The sequence below is a fragment of the Phaethon aethereus genome (genome assembly GCF_964289735.1).
Source record: "Phaethon aethereus genome assembly, chromosome: 2".
In the NCBI taxonomy this organism is placed as follows: Eukaryota; Metazoa; Chordata; class Aves; order Phaethontiformes; family Phaethontidae; genus Phaethon; species Phaethon aethereus.
Genome location: NC_138582.1, coordinates 39,836,802 through 39,856,715, shown reverse-complemented (window position 1 = coordinate 39,856,715; position 19,914 = coordinate 39,836,802). Strand labels below are relative to the sequence as shown.

Below are 19,914 nucleotides of genomic sequence, written 5' to 3'. Positions count from 1 at the left end.
AACAAGTTTCTAAAAGTAATCAGTAATACCTCAGAAATTGCTTTGGCTAATTTCTGAGCTGTTCAAGGTGAATTTCATTAGACACTGTTGTTCTGGATGCTTACAACTTTTCAGAGTTGCCTGTTACATGTTCTAACATCTGTCTCTGTGTTTTCTACTGTCTTCAGGTGAAAACACAGAACATACTATGTATATCACTCATTGCTTTCTTTCCTCCTCTGTTATGTTGTGGCTCTCTCTTGTCTCCTGTTTACTCCTAATACATATGTAGGATCTTTTTTTATGCCTGTAAGCTGGAATGGATTTTGTACCTTAGCCTTTTTTTTAATTTACTCTTTATTAGGGTGACAGAATAGTACAAATATATTATGCTATGTTTTTCTGCATGTGCTTTTGGGCCTTTAATTGGTTGCCTTTCCTTTACTTTGTTGCCTCCTGGTTTCTTGAGTTCATGGAGACATTCTAGACCTGCTTTGATTTCCTCAGGGGAAGTTCTAACACTTCTTTTTCCATTTCTGTCCAAATTGTCTATGTTACCAAAGACTCTGTCCTCCCAGCTGATCAGAAACAAAATAATACCTTTTCTTCACTTCTTGAAACAAAACATGACTCTGACTACATCTTGGGATTTTTAAACTAATAACCTGTCTATCTGTTGAAAGAGCAATGTATCAGGATACAGTGATCCCTTTATAGTCCTATCACTTGCCTTTAGCAGCCAGCCCTGTCCTTGCAATTGCTCAGCAATACTGTTTTTTTCTCTTTTGGTTGAATGTCTTGACACAGCTTCTGTTTTTCTTCTCTTTGATTTCCATACTACATGTTCAACAAGTCTGAACTTTGGAATGAGGCAGAGTACATCACATGTATCACACTTTTGGAACAGGTTTCCCCATTTAAAGGAGCATTCCTGTCTCTTTTATGTCCCTGCATGTCTACAGTGCCAGATATGATGCCAAATCTAATATGAGGCATGTAGAAAGACTTTATTCCTCCTGTTTTAAAAACACAGCAGGTGCAATGTGATCAAAGATCCATACAGTGCGGTAGCTTGTCTAAGGGAAGAATAATAGATGCCTAAAGGAAGAATACATCGAGTAGATGGTAATGCTTCCCTAATAGACTTTTCCAGCTTTCCATGCATAAGTCCATGACTTTGTTATTATGTATGACTGTAGCTTATATTCATGTCTGTTTGGTAGATGGTCCATTATTCTTCCCTAGTGTTTTTCTTATAACAACTGCAGTTTCTATTCTAATCTCCCGGTGGTTGGTTCACTTTTTTTAAAATAACTTTTTTAATCTTATATTTTCATTAGTCCTCTTTAGCTGAGAGATTAATAGTTTCTTCCTAGTTTATTCAGAAAGAAAAGAAAATCCTCTTAGGAAATGTCTTTTACTTTCTGTGGTGATGAGAAACTAATATCAAGTTGTTGGTTTTTTTTAAGCCTGTCTAAAAAAAGATAACTGTAGAGTTGCAATGTTCCTGCCAAGTTTCCACCAGAAGTAGGTTATTACTAAGGAACTGTAAACTGTTGAAAAAAAACATCTGTAATGGAAACGGTGTTTAACTGTAGTGCTTGTGGGCACTTTCAAACAGCATAGCTTTTCCACCTCCTGACTTTCAAACTTGCCGAGTACCAGTTCCTTGCTGCTAATGTTGCTTTAGTCATCACTCTGTGTATATATAGTGGCAAATATTTTGTTCAGGGTGGTTCAACAGAGTGTTATTTCTAGCCTGATACACAAAACAAATGTAAATTTAAATCTATGGCTTCCTTTTTGTTTTTGGTAGCATACACTTCCCAGTGGCATCCAAGTTATGACTGGTGCAGTATGTAGTTAAAGAAAAGCTACACTATTTTCACTAGAGGAGCAATAAAAACATTTTGATTTAAGTTGATGGTAGTACATATAAATAGATGCAATTTGAAATCTGTCCAACTTTATAAATCGCTTGAATATTTTCAGGTCCCACATCTACGCTATTTCCTGTCGTTTTCTTGTATTAGTCATTTTTCCATGTTTCCCTTCTGTCCTCAGTTGTGGGAAAAAAGAAAAAACAACAAAGCTGTCAGAGAATGTGAATGAAGAGCGGTGATCGACTTTCTATAGTTTGTTCCTGCTTAGAAATGAATTTTAGATAGGAGTATGGCCCTTTTTATTTTAGTGTTAGCCCCAGCTGCAGGGATTCCATAGTGTTCGGTGTTCACTTACAGTTGTTGAACACCATTCTCTCGGAGCTCAAGTGAGCAAACATTTCCCCAGCTTTTTAATCATTAACTTTGCAACAGCTTTGATTTCTTAAAAATGACACTACTAAAAATCTTTGTCACCTGTATTAAGTAAATGCCTTCTGAATGCCTATTCATTGCAGTACTAGGAATTGTCATCAAACATGTCTTTTTTTCAGTAACTTGGTTTTTTAGGAGTACATGTAGCAGTTTACTTCTGTATATATTCCACAACATGTGTTTAGAATTCTTGCGTTTCTTGTTTCAGAAGTACTATGGAATCTCCGCAGCCCTGTAGGTTTGGAAGGCTTAAACCCAAGTTCAGGAAGGCTTTTTCCATTCCAAATGATTTACTGGCTTAAGCGCTTAATTAGGATGGCTTTTGAACAAGTTGGAATAAACATGGAATCGGTAAGTGTTTCAAACTTGATTCATGTTTTCAGAAAATCAAGTATAGAAAGCACTTCATGTATTTTAGTTTTTGCTTATCTGTTCCAGCAGAACACTTTTAAGTATACTCAGTCTCGTATGATTCTGCATTGCTGAAAATGTATGAAGCTTACTACTTGGACACTGAAGAATTGAGCAATATATGTGTTAAAAATACCATGCAGTTCTTTCTAGCTCTAACAACAAACTGTTTACATTGTAAACACTGCTTTTTCTGCTGGACTTCTATGTGTTCTGAGGCTGAAGGAAAATTTTCAACTGATTTTTAACAGTGATATTAATTCTTAAATGATCTTGTTTCTTTGCTCTTATCTTGGAGATATGAAAAGCCCCATGAAACTGAGATGATGATAATTGTGCTCTACTTACCTCTCCTGAAAGTGTTACAGTACATGAGAGGAACATGGTTGTGTTCTTTACTGGGGAAACAGAGGAATGTGCATGCATAGCTCTCCTCTTGGAGAAAAGTGTTTATAGGGTTTTCTCTGAATGTTTAGTGGAGAGGGATCTGCTACACATCAACTGCTTTGTCACTGGGACCTTTAGGAAGCTATTTTGAGTAGAAGTATTGACCTCAATGCAGTAATCCCTGTAAACTGTCGAAATATTTTAATGTTTTAACAATGGGAAATCTTTAAAACAGGTATGTACAGTACTTAAAAAGGCAGTTACTCTGGATTATTGTGGTAGAACCTTTTATCAATCTTGGCAGTTTATGGAGAGCAAAATATTTATACATTATAAATTAAAATTACCAGTAAGAATCTGTATTTTAGGATTTTATTCAAACTTGGATCTGAGATTTCATGCAGTGTAACTTTGAAAATTCTGAGTACGAGAGTATGCTGGGCTACTATGAGCATTGCTGTGGTCATTGTCATTAACATCTTTCAGCCTAAATAGGGCGGCAAGAAACAAGTTTTTAATCTGTTTCCCCTCATTCTCTACTTGTATCAAGCTTGTGATAATGCAATTACATTTCCAAGTGTCAGCTGTTCTGGGCAACAGAAAAACACTGGTGCAATAAGAGGGTATGACTAAGTGGTGTTTTGCAGACTTGCTCTGCCAGTGCTTCAAGTCCACAAGAAGTTGTGTGAACTTGGGTAGAGCAGTGCTGAGACTTACTAGCTCAGCTGAGCAGTGTGCTGGCTTTATTTGCATACCTTTTGGCACAGCTTGCATGCAGTTTTCTGAAAATATTGTCCAAGCATATATTGAATTTCCAAAACTGGTGCACCAAACCACTGTTGTTGAACAATCCCAAGGGCATTTGGGCACCAAATATTTTTGAGGATCTTGGTTCTAGTCAACATCTTGTCTGTGGTCTGAGCGATATCGAAACAAGTTTTGCCACTTGTTTAAAATGTGCTGCACTTGTGTTGGTAATACAGCATGTAGTCTAGGCTCTTTTGCTGTTGTGGAAGTACTTCTGTAATTAATTAAGCCTTCCTTTGACTAGTATTTTTTTTTCCAATGCGACATTGCTTTGGGACTATCGCCAACACTTCTGCTTCTAACATCAGAATCTGTTGTGAATAGTGAGGCTGTATTACTGTGGTACTATTTGTCAGTGACTGTTTCTTGAAGGCTCCTGACCTACCTGTTATTTGCTCAGACATACAGACAAACAGTAATGTGATAGTCACAAATGTGAGGTCTTTGAGGAATTCAAAATGCAGGATCAATAGAGTACTCTGCATTGAAAAAATTTGTGTTCAAACTTAGCATATTAAGTGAGAGAATATATGTTTCACAGAATGGAGAAAATGGGTCTGAGTGGATTCATGGCAAAGTTGCAGCTCTGATGGGAGGATCTAGCATAGCATACAGGTAGTGCACATTTATTTTGTCAAAATATATACATTCCAATAAAGCCAGAGAAAGGAAAGATACTTGTTTAGAAAGAGGCAAAATGTTTCTGTGAGGTTTCTGAGATAATACAGTCTGGGGATAAATACCAGGAAGCATATTTTTTTCTTTTTAATAGAACCTTCAGAATCTAAGAGTAGTGATCTTTGCTTAGTATATCAAAATGTTATTCAGCTGTGTGTTGTGAAACTCCCAGAGCTGCACTACACTAATCACACAGGCAATATTGCCATAACAGATGAGAGTTGTTTTAGTGTTAATAGCCTGGATTTTATCAAAGTTTTCTTTGTTGGGCAATCTTCTAACAGGATGTTGAGTTTGCTTGAAGCTATGAGCCTTCAAAAACGAAGGTCTGAGTAGTAAATTTATATCTACAGCCATAAGTAAACACTGGCCAAATTTTTTAAATTACCGTACAGTATTCATATTGTTTACTAACAACATGCTCTGTGTTAGAGTTTTCCCATTATTCTTTTTTCTTCTTTGCATTGTTTTTCTTGCCTTTCCTTGTTCTGAAATCTTTCCTACTTCTCTCTGGACTTTTTTTTTGCTTCCGTTCTGGCTCATTTTGTAGTATTTTCCTAGGATTAAAGTCTTGTTTCATACAACTATGGTAAGTAGTAGAGCAAACATTCCGGTCATTAAGTGCAACAAAAGAAAGCAAATTCAATTCCTGTTGAAACAATGTAGAAGAACTCTGAACTGCAGTAGAAACAGTTCTGATGAAGCCAGAGGTGTTGAGGTGCTGTGTGCAATTTTCTCTAGGTGAATGTATTTTTTCTTTTTTTTTTAGGACAAAGTTTAATTCTCATGTATTTATTTTCCCCCTTTCCCTTTTCTTTGCTCTTTAATTTCACAGTTATTTTCATGCTTATGCTAGCTGATAGTTATTTTTATTATGACTGATAGACACTGTTCCTGTGTTAGAAGAGGAAAAAAAACTAATTAAAAAAGAAAAAAAGATATTTTGGGAAATGTAGAATTACATAACTTTGGATTTTTCATGATTGAGTGGCTTTTCTTGAAACCCTTTAAAAAGAGGTGCCTCACCCAATGTAGATTCTTTTCTGTCTTGAAAATAGGTAAATTATGCTTTTGAAGATGCTTCCAACTCTTGAATCCTTCTGTGTTACCTGTTTTTTTGCTTTGAGTTTAAACTTAATGCAAAGGCTGTCTTGAACTTAAACAGCCATAGCTATATTGTAATGACAAACACCAGTTTTGTGCCAGTTTGGTTATAGAATGTAAGGAGTTCACTGATACAAATTTTGGTATATGTATATTATATTCTTTTCTAGCATGAAAGGAATAACTTTAAATAAACATTTAGCACAAGCACAGTATGGAAGTGTAAGGGAAAACTGTTCCAATATGATGTAAAAAACAATTTCCTAACAGCTGGCTTCTTTTTCCTTCCCATCTAGGGGCTTTGGTCAAGCAAGCCTTATGGTTCATCTCGAAGTATTGTAAGAAAAATTGGTACTAACCTCTCTCTTATACAGTGTCCAAGAGTTCAGTTTCAGGTAGGTGTCCTCAACAGTTTAGAATACATGTTTCACTGTACTGATAAAGGGATTTGCTCTTGCATCAAAAGATTTTAAGCAAATATGCAGTTCATTTAAATAAATGACTAGAGGGTTTATAAAAGCAGAATATGATAAACGGGGCACATAGGAGAATTAGTTTACTTCTGTTCTTCCCACTTCCAGTTTAGATTTTCTCCAATATGGATTCTTCAGCTTCTGTACTGCCTAAAACCTGAATCCATGTTGCTGTAATACACAGAATGAAACTTGAAACAAAGTTTTTTCCTAAGGAAATTGGAACTTCTAAAATGAGGCAATACAGTATTAAAAAGTTATTCTTGGAAAAAATATATTCATAAAAGAGAAAAATGTTTGAAACTTATTTCTATAAACAGTATTTATAAGCTAGGCTTAAGAGGCATGTAAAGATGAACATTGTTACTCAATATTTTGGAAAATAAACAACTTTATCAGAAAGTAAAAAATTAGTAACAAGGCAACAGGAGTACCCTGTTTGCTTTTGTTTTAAATAAAAGGCTACCACTGTCTAGGTGAAAGGGGAACATCAATTCTGTGCAGCTTTCTGGCTTCTTTGCTTTTAACTTCAACTGCATACAGTGGGAGGGTAAAGAGTGAGGGTAAAATCTTAAGGAGAAGAAAATCCTTGCTTTTTGTAACAAGTCTTTCAGGAACAGATGGGAAAATGGAAGCTGTTACACATAATCTCTTCAACTCTGTGTGTGTTAAGGATAGGGAGTGGGTATAGAATTGGAGAAATTTAGTGTTTGAAACTCAAGCTGGGAGAGGAATGTTTCCTGGGCCAAGCAAGAGTGAGGAACATGAAGATGAATGGTGGGAATCATCACCCACACTAAGACAAGGTAATTTCCACACAGCTAAATTTTTCACTGTTTAAATTAATATCTTTATCCTACATGAAATGTAAGAACAATATTGTGAAATTATAGTAGCAAAATCAGATAGTTCAGGTTATTATAGAAGCCTTTTCAGTGAGATAGTAAAAGCCATGCTAACATTTTGCCTCTCTTAAATAATTACATTGATGAGGCAACAATCTTCCACTACTAGTGGCTTGGTGAAACTTAAAAAATAAATATGTATGTTGTGGGGGTGGGGATATATGCACGTGAGAAGGACAACAAAATGACATGCTGGGTTTAAACTTTTGGATACATGATTAATAGTAGTTATGCCAGCAATAACGCTCTGTGTGCCTCAGATTTGAAAGCAAGTGAAGTCTTCCTATAATGTGTCTTGATTTTCTGTGCTGTAAAGGCCATACAAGGGAAGATGATGCTCATTTGCAGACAGTTAGCTAAATACTGCTTTCTCTTAATATGGTATATGAAAGAAGACATTTCTGTTTTATGTACTTGCAAAAAGCTCTAAGATACACCTGGGGAATCTTTTCTTGAATATTTTCAGTGTTGTAATAATATTTAGTCTTCATGTAATTTTTGCGTTAGAATAAGTAAAATATTTGCCTTTTTTCCTCTTAAAGAGACGTTCAGTCAGCTTTGCTTAGATTTTATGCACATTAAGTATTAAACATTCTTCTTCTATTAGATGAAAGGAAAGGATCCTAAAAATAGAAGTACAATTGTCAGTTTATTGAATTAGAAATACGAATTTTAAAATTTGAGCCTTGAAACACATTCAAATGGGTATGGTTTATGCAGGCTTTAAACTATTTTAATATATAAACTGCTGAACATGTAAAAGTACGATGCTAACATCTGTTTTTTATGTCTTTATCTTAGCATTAAGATTCTATAGTGAAGTTCAATACCGGTCTCCATCATTTTTTATGCTGTTGCAACTGACGCTTTCCTATAGCTGTCTCTTCCTCTTTCTTTCTTGCCTGCTTTAGCTATATTCTGAAAGGACCATGCACTGAACCTTGCTGTAAGTGACTTTATTTAAAAACCAAAGCAAACTGCTTTATCTGAGGGTGCATGTATATCATCAGTGTTTCTAACTTCATCTAAGAGCCACAAACTTTCGACAGGTCTTCATTTTCCTTATGATAAATGGATAAGAGGTACTGAAAGAATCGCTCTGTTATGTTCATTCTTTCTTCTCTTCTAGTATGCTTTTGTTCATCTAGTCTGAAAAAAATGAGTAGTAGCCTAACATTTTGAGTTTTGAGGTCTACTGACTGTCGTAGTATCTGTCTCTGTGGATCTTGCCATAGTCAACATTTAAATTAATTGCTAAATGCTGCTTATGTATTCATTAAGCAGTGGCAGAGCTTACCTTATATACTCTATATGGCATGAACAAAGGAAAATGGTTCATATACTACTTCTCTCTGTCATATTTTTTAGGTTTATCTGTAGTCTTTAGGAGAAAATAAATTTAAACTTAGCAATATAGCCTAGGTGGATTCAACCAAACCTATCAGACTGTCTCTCAAGATGGTGTCCTTCAGCTACAGCATCTCTGTTCTAGTCCCGTGCTTCTCCTGTTTGTCTGATGGAAACCTGATAACTCAATAGAAGTCTGCTATGGAATTGGTGTGCATGTAGAATTTACTGGGCTAATTTGAAAAATCGTAGCAAGTTTGTCTTTCCAAGAAGTATTTCCAAATGCCTGATATCTAACTGTATTAGTAATTTGAAATTAGTTTTTAGTCTATCCTTAAATGTATAAAAATATTTGTTCTACTTTCCACTTCCTGGAGCAAACAAAAAGTAGGGATGCTGCTGTGATTATCTTCAAGCAGTCTTTCCTTAGTGTAGTGGGTATCACGTTCGCCTAACACGTGAAAGATCCCTGGTTCAAGACCAGGAGGAAACACTGGCAGGGCTGACTCTTTGGGAGTTGGACTCAATTCTTTATGGGTCCCTTCCAACTCAAGATAGTCTGTGATTCTATGACATCCGCTATAACAGTACAGTGTGTGTACTCTTTTGTTCAGAAATTTGTGGAGCAATGGGTCTGAAATCCACAGGTGTGCATGTGTCTGTGTGCAGCATGCATGCATACTAAAATAGGCAAAAAAGCCTGTGAAAGAAGTGGGGTAAGCTACTACATAGTTTCCAGAGAAAGAGAAGCAGACTGCTTTCACTGTTTCATTCAGTTCCTGCCATCCAGTAGAATTTGGCCTCTGTTTTCAGCTCTCTGTTCTCCATTTCAGGTGCTGGCAGAGCAGTTATCCAAGTTTTCTTCAGCTGATATTGCCTAGAGGGGAATAGGGTAGTCACAGTTTAAGCATTATTCTTCAGACAGCGAAGGTTTTAAGAGTTAAGTGTTGGCTTTTAACCTCTAAATTAAAGTAAAAATTCTGAATTAATTTCAAAATTTAAAATCCACTGCTGTGGAAGGCCTTGTTGTTTTTAGGGATAGAGAAAAGAAACATCTGTATATGGGGTAACAAGCAGATTCTGTTTACATATAAATATGAATAAAAAAGGAAGAAGAAACTTGCATCACAACATAACAGAAGGCTTTCTACTAAATGTTGGATTAGAAGTTATTTATCTCACAATGCAGGAAACCTGGCAGAGGTAAATGCATCCCTTACTGTTGATTTATAAAATTATTTTTGATGCAAGTATGTGTAGGACCTTTATTTCAATGTGCCTTCAGTCTTTTCATGGTAATAGTTCCTCATGTGGCCATTACTATCAGGAAAATCTGTATCACCTGCAAGAAGTGGCTAACATATTACGGATTTTTTGAATTGCCATTAACATTAATACAGATGCTGTGGTCATGAAAATGTCTTTTTATTTTAAAAAAGAAAAAAGCCAAGGAAACGTAAACAATGAAAATCCTACCATGCCGTATAGTATTCTCTAGACTGTTTTAAAGAGAGGCAGACTGTGATGGTATTAGGCACAACTGTTAATGTGATAAACATATTACCATCTGTGCTGATGCTACCTGGAAAAAACCCTGTTGTTTCCAAATGATCTGATGGTGCCAATACACACTCCTGGGAGCTGTGATAAAGACTCACATACAAGTTGCAAGAATGTGAGGTAAAGGTGACTAATCTCGATTTCCAAAGCTGTTAGTAACAATTCTTGGGGAAAAACAACACCAAACTCACAACTTCTATCATCCTGGGATTTGTGTATCAAAGGCCACAATTAAAATATCTGTGGATGTTCTTCAGAAATGGTTTCACCTCATCCGGACTGCAGTCCTACTGTGATAGGTCTGCTGCAAATTCAGGTTAATGTGAACATTTCATAGTTGCTGCTACATAATAGTTTCCTCTTACAGAGGTGAGTTGCCTTGAAAATTGACTTAAGTGCTAACAGGCTGGATCAAAGCTGTTTTCAACAGGCTTGCATACTACCACCATCTTTGTCAGCATTACTTGCTTCTTGGCCACTATCAGCAGCAGGCAGCACTTAAACAGCTGCAACAACTCATGCAAATTTGGCCTGTGGATTGTATGTCATACAAGCAAAAGAGGTGGCATTGTTGCGTTGGAGATAAGTAACTCAAGGTGGCAGACTGAGCAGAAGACATTACTAAAAGATGTTTCAGTAGCTTTTATATGCTAAGATGCTGAGACCAGGCTGCTCAGTAGTCCAGTGAGTGAGTACACAAGCCTTTGTCTAACCGGGGAAGCAGCCAGTATTTCAAAGTAGATTTGAAACCATTTTGTATAGTTGTGGCTATGGAGCAGCTATCGATGGTCCAAACAATTTTTCAAATCTCTATTCAGGTCACTTAGCTGTAAATCTAAGGTTCCAGTCTCTGGAGCCTTGCTCACCTTTGGCTTCAAACAGCTATAAAGCTAATGGCAGAACCATGCTGGAAAATGGTTAATTTGTTTGGCACGCTGTAAATAAGATTGTTAGCAAATAGTGTATTCTGTTATGATTGCATCCTACCTCTCACTCAAAGTCGTTGTGATTACTGAGCTAGTAGAAATGGCACTTCCCCCCCCACCCCCCCACCCCGCCTTCCCCCGTGTGATGTATACACCTTTATTCTTGTACAGAAATTCTGGAAGTTGTAGGGGAAGGGAAACATACTTCACCAGAATTTCACTTTCAAAATAATACTAAATCAGAGCAAAAGACTTAAGAATTACTAGTAGCCTTAAAGTCTCTTTTAAATACTGGTCATCAATATAATTTGAAAACATATTATTTGAGTTAATATAGCAAACTGTTTGAGAATATCAATGTTTGTTTGTCTTTAAGGTAACAATTTGCATTGGATTTTTAGTGTTCAGTAGTGTCATGTGATAGTATGTGTAGTTAGCCATGAACCTCTGTAAAGTGTTCAGCAGACTAGATTGAATAGTTTGAAGTCAGTGAAATGGTTCTGGACAAAGCCCAGGACGAGTAAGTGTGCTGAGTCTACAGATATGTTTCATGCATGTCTGTGTTAATAGTTGCATGTAGCCTCACTAAAAGTATTCAGTAAAATAACTGTGACTTGGGCTGGGAATGGTGACTCTAAAACCTTCAATTTTGTCTTTAAAATTTAGCTTACCTCTCATGCCACAGAAGAAAACCATCCGTATCAACTTAGAGACGATGCAGTGGCCTCCTTTGCAGATGTGGGATGGATTGCTCAAGAAGGTGGTGAAGACTCTACAAGGCTCAGGTATGCTCCTCAAGTCTTCTCTTTGAACTTCTGAACTGAGAGCGGGAAGCCTAGCTTGTCCAGTTGAGAATCTACTGTGCATTGCAATTAATGGAGAGCACTTGAATGCTGAGAGAAGAGAGGGGGAAGAGTGATAGAAAAGGTAGAGTCTGGAAAAGAAGCAGTAGAGGTGAATGAAAGACTGGTTTGAGAACACAGAAGAGATTGGCTTTATTGGCTTTTTTGACTGTGTTTTTTATTTACTCATTTATTTCAAAGAATAGCATGTGACAGCTTTAAGCAACCTTGTCCCCACAAAAATGTCTGCTGTGGTATGGCACAATTGCTGGCACTGATTCTCCAATTCTCCTGAGAGTTTCATTAATATGGGGTGGTGTACTGTGCAGCTTCCTAATTAGCAGCAGTGGTCATTCTGACAATCCAGTAATTGGCACATAGTTTTTCACTTTTTTGGTTAAGGCTCTGCAGCCTGCTCAGGAGAATTAAAAAATTATGGTTTATATTTCGTCTTTGATCTTCATAACAAAACCTGGCAGGGAAGCATCTGAGCACACCTGTGTCCAGAATGATGGGATAGGTACTGTTGAGTTGGACAAAGAGCACTACATAGCACTGTAACTGCATAGGTTGGCTGAAGTGATGAAGTTCTGTATTCCAGCCTACACAAATTGCTGCTCAGACTAGCCAGAAATAAAGGTACAATTCTGTAGTGCAGAGGAAGTTTTTCTTCTAAACAAACTAACCTTCCAGAGAAGGGCACAGATTGTTGGCTTCAGAGATTACTGGAGGATACTGTTCTTAATTTGAAAGCATGAAATAGGTTAGTAATGACCTAGATGCCCTCCAACATGACTTGCCACAGTGAAGCTGTGCATAACAAATGTTCTGGCACTGCCACATTAATTTCACAAACTCAGAGGGGAGTCAGACATCAACGCTTGTTTGGGAAACACTATTTGTAAAGTGTATTTGGTGTGAAGGAAATTAACTGGCCAATACTACTTATGCTTGCATGGAAATATTTTGTTTAAGGATTGAACTGTAAAGCTGTTATGTTTAATGGAGACATCACGGAGAATAGCTCTTTGGTGCTTCAAAGAACCTGTTACGAAAGATGTAGGACTTGCATATTTGCTGAGAAGTCTGCATGTGAAGGGGGGAAGGGGGACAGATGGATGTGGGATGGGACTAAAATAATCTTGCAGATATATAGTGACCTTAAGGCAAACAGCTTATAATGGAGCATGGTAAGTGAATTACTTAGCAAATATGAGTATTTCAATGCGCACCATTTATTACGTCTGTGCATAGTATTATGTAGTAGAACTGGCATGCATTAGGTGTTTTCCAGGCATTTGAAAGTCTCTTGTTTCAAACAAGATCACATAGTTAAATATATATTCACTGTATAATTCAGTAAACAGTCTTGCAGACATAATTTTTTCTGCAAATGCAGTTTTATAGAGGAAGCAACTAAATGACAAATCATTTTTCCCCTACCCCTAGTCAGAGCAGTAGTGACAATTCAGGCGTAGTATTTTTCCCCAGTGTTAGATTCCAATCAAGGCATTTCCTTAAAACGCTATTACTGCTCCGAGCAGAAAATACCCTTTGTTGTTTAGCGATTCTGTTCCTTTAAAGAGTTTCCAGAAGGCAGGTTTTAAAGGGTGAAGTGACCACTGGCTCCTTCCACCTTATTTAGGGAGAGCAGGGAGATGGCTGCTATAGGAAGCACCCTGTTCTCTTCTCAGCTTTAGTTACTCTCTATTCCTATGTAGATAACACCACCTAAATTTTAACATCGTTGATAATATTCAATTCTGCTGGATCAAATTTCTGCTTGATCAAATTTCTGCAAGTTGTGCTGATGTTTTCTGTCAGTGTCATGGAATACTCAAATGTGTATCTAACCCCAGATTGAGGTGGTCAGAGCACAGGGCTTGTTCTAGCCTTAAATCTTGGCTCTTGGTTTAACTCTAGCATAGCTGCAGATCTAACATGATGCACATCCAGAGTAGCTTAATCCATGAATCCAGAGCGATGGGGCTCTTAAACTGTATTAGTCTGGAGCCATTCTACACATTTTGAAGAGTCCTCGCTAGCGACTGTTCTTACTCTTTGGTTTTAATAAATAACGGAATCCTGACCTGCCTGAGAAGTTTTGGGATTGAAGCTAAGGAAGATTGAGGAGTTAAGTATGTGGTCATATTTTGCAGTTACAATGTTTATGATAATCTGTTGTCATTAACCCTTATCAATAATTCATACAGAGTCATAGAATAATTTGGGTTGGAAGGGACCTTTAAAGGTCATCTAGTCCACCCTGCCCCCTGCAATGAGCAGGGACACTTCCAACTAGATCAGGTTGCTCAGAACCTTGAGATAAACTGTTTAAAAATGGTGGTGTCTTCAGTAAATGAAACCTTTTGTAAGTGCTTATTTGACTGCAGATGCTCAGTAATGCCTCAGTGTTTAACATAGTTCGAGCTTTGGTGGGTAATAGAGGAAGGCAACAGAGTTGCATTTTCATGCTTTTGTGAGAAAGAGGAGGGAAGCGTATGGATGCTTTAGAACTGTATGAAGTTTCCTTCTCTATAGTTTTATTTATTGTGTTAGAAAACTAGATGTAAGACCTTTTCCCATTTACTGATAAGCAGCCCCTGCGCCACTAAGCTGTTTCACATACTCCATACTCCCAACGCTGCTAAAACGGAGGACTGTCCCTTCAGAAGTCCAAAGTATAAATATGTGCTGTGGAACTAAGAAACTCGTCCTTTTTCTTCAAAAGAATCAACTACAAGTGACTTTGCAGCCCGTGAGGGAAAAGTGGGAGCATTTGGGCAAAAAAATATGTAAATCTTAATACCAACAAAAAATATAATAGGTATGAGGCAGAGAAATAGATTGGGGTGAGGGGGAATGTATTTCCTTTTTCTCCTGAAATCAAGGATTCCACAAAAAGCTGGCTAGGGGAAGAGAAGAAATACAGCTCGTGATGCAAACTGAAAGGATGTGAAGCTCTTGCTTACTTTAAGTCATATGATGTCTTGGTGGAAGTGGAAGTGATTTGTGTAAAGCCCATTTTAAAGTTGGCCTTCAACTTTTATTCCTGGTTTGTATGTAACGGTGTGTTAGTTTTCATCTATAACAAAGCTTTTAAAAAGGGAATCTTGTGGTTTTTTTGTTACAGGTCAGAAGTTTGGTCAAAACCAGCCCAGCCTCTTTCAAGTGAATTACATCCTTGTGGGAAGTCCCCATGCAGACAGATGTCCTTACAAAACTCATTGGAAGAAGCATCAGTGTCCAGGAGCACAGCAACCGCAAATGAAGAAGCTCTGCAGAAGATTAGTGCTCTAGAAAATGAACTAGCCACTTTAAGAGCACAAATAGCCAAAATTGTAATCTTGCAAGAACAACAGAACCTGACAGCAGGTATTAAATTTGCTGTACTCTTTGCACAAATTAACTTAATTAATTTGTGCCTTTTATAATTAATAATGTGCTAATTCATTTTTGTGAGATGCTGCAACACTGAACACTTCTCCATACTGTTTTGGTTAGTTTGGTAGAAGTATTAAATAGCTCTCAGAGCAAAGCTCATGATAAACACGATGGCTTAAACCAAACTAAAATAATGTAACTTAATTGCTAACACTTAAGTCTTCCGATCCAGTAATGAAACAGGCTGTCTGATATCATGAAGTAATCATATGAAATGCTAATTACACTTTTAGGATATGTAATATACCTCTCAAGTTTACGAAATAAGTAACAGAAAAGGAGATTAATTGTTTACTGGAATCATCTCTGGGATCAAACACATTGTTAAGATGGAACCAAAAGTGGTGTGCTGTTTCTGGTAGTAAACAGAGTAATAATTCTTGTCGTGAGTTTCTTTCTCCTTTTTCCCTCACCTCTGACTGCCTTCCAGCTCTTAAGTCTACCATCTCCAAAGATTAGTGGGAGATGACCCTTGTTGACTGGAGATGATAACCATTTGGTTTTCACTCTTTCCTAGGTCACTTAGCAAGTACAGTTTTTTCCTATGTTTATGTATAAAATCATTCTAATTTTTCAGATGTTCTTTATTTTTCCTTAACTGTTCATATTCAATACTACGAAATAGTTTTAAGGATCACATGGTCTCATTCTTGAATTGTAATTATCGTGCAGGTTTTGTGAAATAACTAGTAACTTATTTTTCATCATTTTCTCTTTAGCTCTATTTAGTAGGAAAATTAAATTTTGATTTGATTTTATCATCTTTACCTCCCTCTTCTGGTAGAATATGGTAGTGATGCTGTGTGTATGCCTACATGTACACAGGGTAGCCTTCTCTGTACTAGCTACTGTGTATCTTTACATACTTTATACTCCAAGCCTCAAAACTGGCTTGACCTGGTTTTGCTGATTTCTTCAAAGGTACATTTAAGCAGAGGTTTCTTCATTTATTTGTCAAGTTATTACTGCTATTATATTTATAACATCAATTTTTACCTGAAGAGTGCAGGTAACTTGAAATCAAGATTATCGTGAGAATTTCTATCTTCAGATAGATGGTTAGCTGGTCCAAAAATCCTTAACCTCAGAGAGCTGGGAGAAGCTTCAATTTAAGCACTGTTTGACCACTGAATTTTACATTTAGAAATCTTGTATGGTAATTTCTTATTTGTGATAAGTAGGAAGAAACACTGCTCACATGGCAGGTTGTATGTGACTTCCAGCCCAGTACCTGCCTCTCAGAAGAAAGCGAAATATTCATAACATTAGGAGCAGAGCATAACTAAAAGACGTTGTGATGTCCATCCCATTGCAGTAAAGAGATGAATGCACCTAGAATTTGGACTGGAAATTCAAAGAAGGCTTCTCTCTTCCAGAAGGATTTTTGTGTGGCTTTATGAGTCTACTTAGGTGGTTTAGGAATGATGTTATGTGATAATCTAAAGGTGGCAGAGGGGCGGCAATTGAATCTGTTACAGCCATATTCTTACCTGAGCATTTGAGAGATATAAATGGGATTTACAAGTAAACCGATGTGCAATGCATTTTTATTTGTAGTTGGATCAAGTCCAGTTGCTTCAGCTGCTGCCTCTGTTGCACTTCCACCACCGCCACCTCCTCCTCCACCACCACTCCCTCCCCCTGGTCTACAACAGAGGATGTCTGCAATTGAACTTATTAAAGAAAGGAAAAACAAAAAAACAAACTCTGGACAGAATCTGACAGAAAATGGGCCAAAGAAATCTGAAATACCAAACATGCTGGAAATTCTCAAAGACATGAACAGCGTGAAACTACGCTCAGTGAAAAGGTAATAAATATAAATAAGAATCAATGTATTGATGTTTGCATTAACAGTATGTTTTTATGACTTAGAACTATTTCAAGGTGAGACAGATGCTGGTGTGACATCTGACAAACAGAATACAAAAGCATTCACAACTTCTAAAGCTTTGTTTTGGACTATGTTAATACTTCTCTTTTTCTTTTCTAGATCATCAGAAGGTACAAAATCTAAAGTGGCTGACCCTACAGATCCTGCAGCGTTAATAGCAGAAGCTCTCAAAAAGAAATTTGCTTATCGATACCGAAATGATAGCCAAAGTGAAACAGAAAAAGTGATTCCAAAGACTGAAACAAAGACAAAGACTGAGGTCGTGCTGGTGAGTATCGTGATTCTGAACACATGCTTGGGCTAAATTATATTTGTCATAAAACCCAACGTATGTCTTTCTGCCAACATATGCAAATACCTATGAGCTAGCATCCCTGTCCACAAACCCCTGTGAAGTACTGCTGATACACCAGGATTTGTGGCAATCGTACGTTTTTTGTATCAAGGCTTAAGATTGCGTACTCTTTTGGCCCTCGGTTTAAAAAGCCCTGTTACAGTTTTCTTATTTTTTTTAAAACAAAAATCTTTTCTTTTGCCACAAGCATGCAATGTTCTGAAAACTCGATTCCTAAGGGCTCGTATCAAATCTGGTTTGATTTGGTACTGGTACTGTATCAGAAAACAGAATGGAGTTTGCCTGTTACTGCCAACCTTAACCATTCAGACAGTACATGTGAAATTTTGAAGCAAGGTCCTGAAACATGCCAGCTGTTCCTAGGAATGCAGAAAGTAAATGGTTCAGAATGCCTGCTGGATCTTGGTATAAGGACTGTATTCTAATAATTGGAAATGCTGAGTAAATAAGCAGTTTCTTTACAGTGTGAGAATGTTAAAATGAAATTGCATTTAAAATTCTCATCATGGTGCAAGTTAATAGCTTCTGGTTTATTTCAGATTGATTTGAAATTTGAGTAAGGGATTTTTAAGTAAGTGGTGAGTGTTCAAGATGCAAGTTTCTAGCAATATACAGTTACTTAAAAAATGGGCTAGTATAGATCAGTTTTGTTAGTAAGCAGTCCTTGAAGCCTTGTGCTGTACAACTAGAGAGGAATAATAAAGAGTTGTTTTTCCCTTTCTATGTTTGGAAAAATGCACGTGAAAACTCCCAAAGAGCTGTCTGCACTCTGAATTAAGTTCTGGGGAAAGTAAGACTCCCAAGCCACAAAACTTAGTACTTCAGCTTATTAATGCTGACTTACTTGCCTTCTCATTTAGGCCTTTAAGGTATATTCCTGTAATGTTCAGGCTGTTCTTCATAACTAAAAGGCTAGATATTCCCCAAGAATCAACCACTTTTTTCCCCAGCATCGCTGGGACTTCAAGGAAAAGAATATCAGTTGGCAGTGTTTTATTCACACATGGGGTTCTTATGACTTTCCACTTTTGAAATTTACAGTCACACTTTTGAGATTGGGAGATTAAGGGTCATCAAGTCCTCAAAAGCTAAGAAAATGGAAGGTTTTCATTTGCTAAATGATAGAATGTTGATCCATAATGAGCTAATAAACATCTGTCAGTCCTCGTATGATATCCTTGTATGATACAGTTTTTTAAAAGGATTTGCACAAGAATGCAGGATAAAGCAAGAACAGAAATACTGTTAAACTGCTGCTAGAGCAACTGGTTGTCAAATTCTGAAGATAACTGCATGTATCTTCTTCTTTTGCTCTACTACAGTGAACTATCTGTAGTCAGAGCTGCTCCAGCAGATGGTTAGCTGCCTCATTTGAGTGCTTTCAGCTTATTGCTGACACAAGTTTCCCTTTAACTTAATGGCTACAAAGTGGGTGAAATCCACATGCAGAGAAGCAGGTTGATAAAGGAATTTATCTCTGCCCAAGTTCTTGTGAGGAAGACATATTCTGTCTCTTTTAAGTTTTACTTACAACTTGCATGGATAATAGTTCAGCTAGGTTTCTGCTCAAAGCAATCTGAACATGTTTCTCCTTTCCTTCTCAGTTTGGACCGCACATGCTGAAGTCTACAGGAAAAATGAAGACTTTAATTGAAAAATCTTAATGTATTGATCACTACATGAAAGACTGTTTTAAGCTGTTTTGTGTGAAATCTTTTATGTCGCAAATAGCACGAGTACTGAGTGGTCTCTTACAACACAGGAAAAAAACTAATGTGAAACATAGAATTGAGGCACTAAACATGTTTGTATGTGATTTATCAAGGGGAATAAATTTGACCGTTATACTCAGGTATTAATTTTCTATTCCAACCTGGCCTTCTACTCAGACTTACGTGGTGGTTTTTGTTTATTAACACTAAGTTATATATACAACATTGTTTGTGCATAACTGACCACCTTAAAAATTTGTGTACATGTTAATAATTGATAGTGATACATCCTTAAGTTAATATCAGTTATTTGAGCTCTAACTATAACTTGCACTACAATGTTTAGTTAGATACTGAATTTTTCATGTCAGAGTCTTTCTTTTAGACTTCATTTTAGCAAATTTTTAGCCCAAAGAAAACCTGAATGCATTCTGCTTCCTACTGAAAGTGAAAAAGCTGCTGCAGAGGTCACCTGGTATGAGACATTTTAAGAAGCAGCACATTTTTGTGCAGGGTTTTTGTTTTGTTTCAAATGAGCTTGCAAGGGTAAGAGAGCAAAACCTACTTGTATCATCCTCTGGCCACTGTAAAGAGTGCATGACTGATCCTGCTCGGGGAGCCTCTGTGAGTAGGTAGTCCAGTGAATTTAAAATAACCACTAGATAGCAGCAGAGTAAAATAATTAATGTCAGAGCATGTGGTAACTAGCATAGGAGTGGTGTAGGTAAGAAAAAAAAAGATAGACAGTACTGTGGGGTGCAAGCTGCCAAAAGTA

The 19,914-nt window shown here is 37.0% G+C and overlaps 1 protein-coding gene across 1 annotated transcript; it reads left to right on the top strand.

Annotated features, from left to right (window-relative positions):
* Positions 1-2,564: 2,564 nt before the first annotated feature.
* Positions 2,565-19,091, top strand: MTFR1 (mitochondrial fission regulator 1; the record flags this gene model as incomplete). Its single annotated transcript, XM_082014987.1, has 7 exons — positions 2,565-2,645; positions 5,978-6,076; positions 11,559-11,677; positions 14,868-15,109; positions 16,736-16,988; positions 17,172-17,340; positions 19,032-19,091. Exons 1-7 carry the CDS (start codon positions 2,580-2,582, stop codon positions 19,089-19,091), a joined length of 1,008 nt encoding a protein of 335 aa, XP_081871113.1. The 5' UTR covers positions 2,565-2,579.
* Between the last annotated feature and the right edge of the window lie 823 nt (positions 19,092-19,914).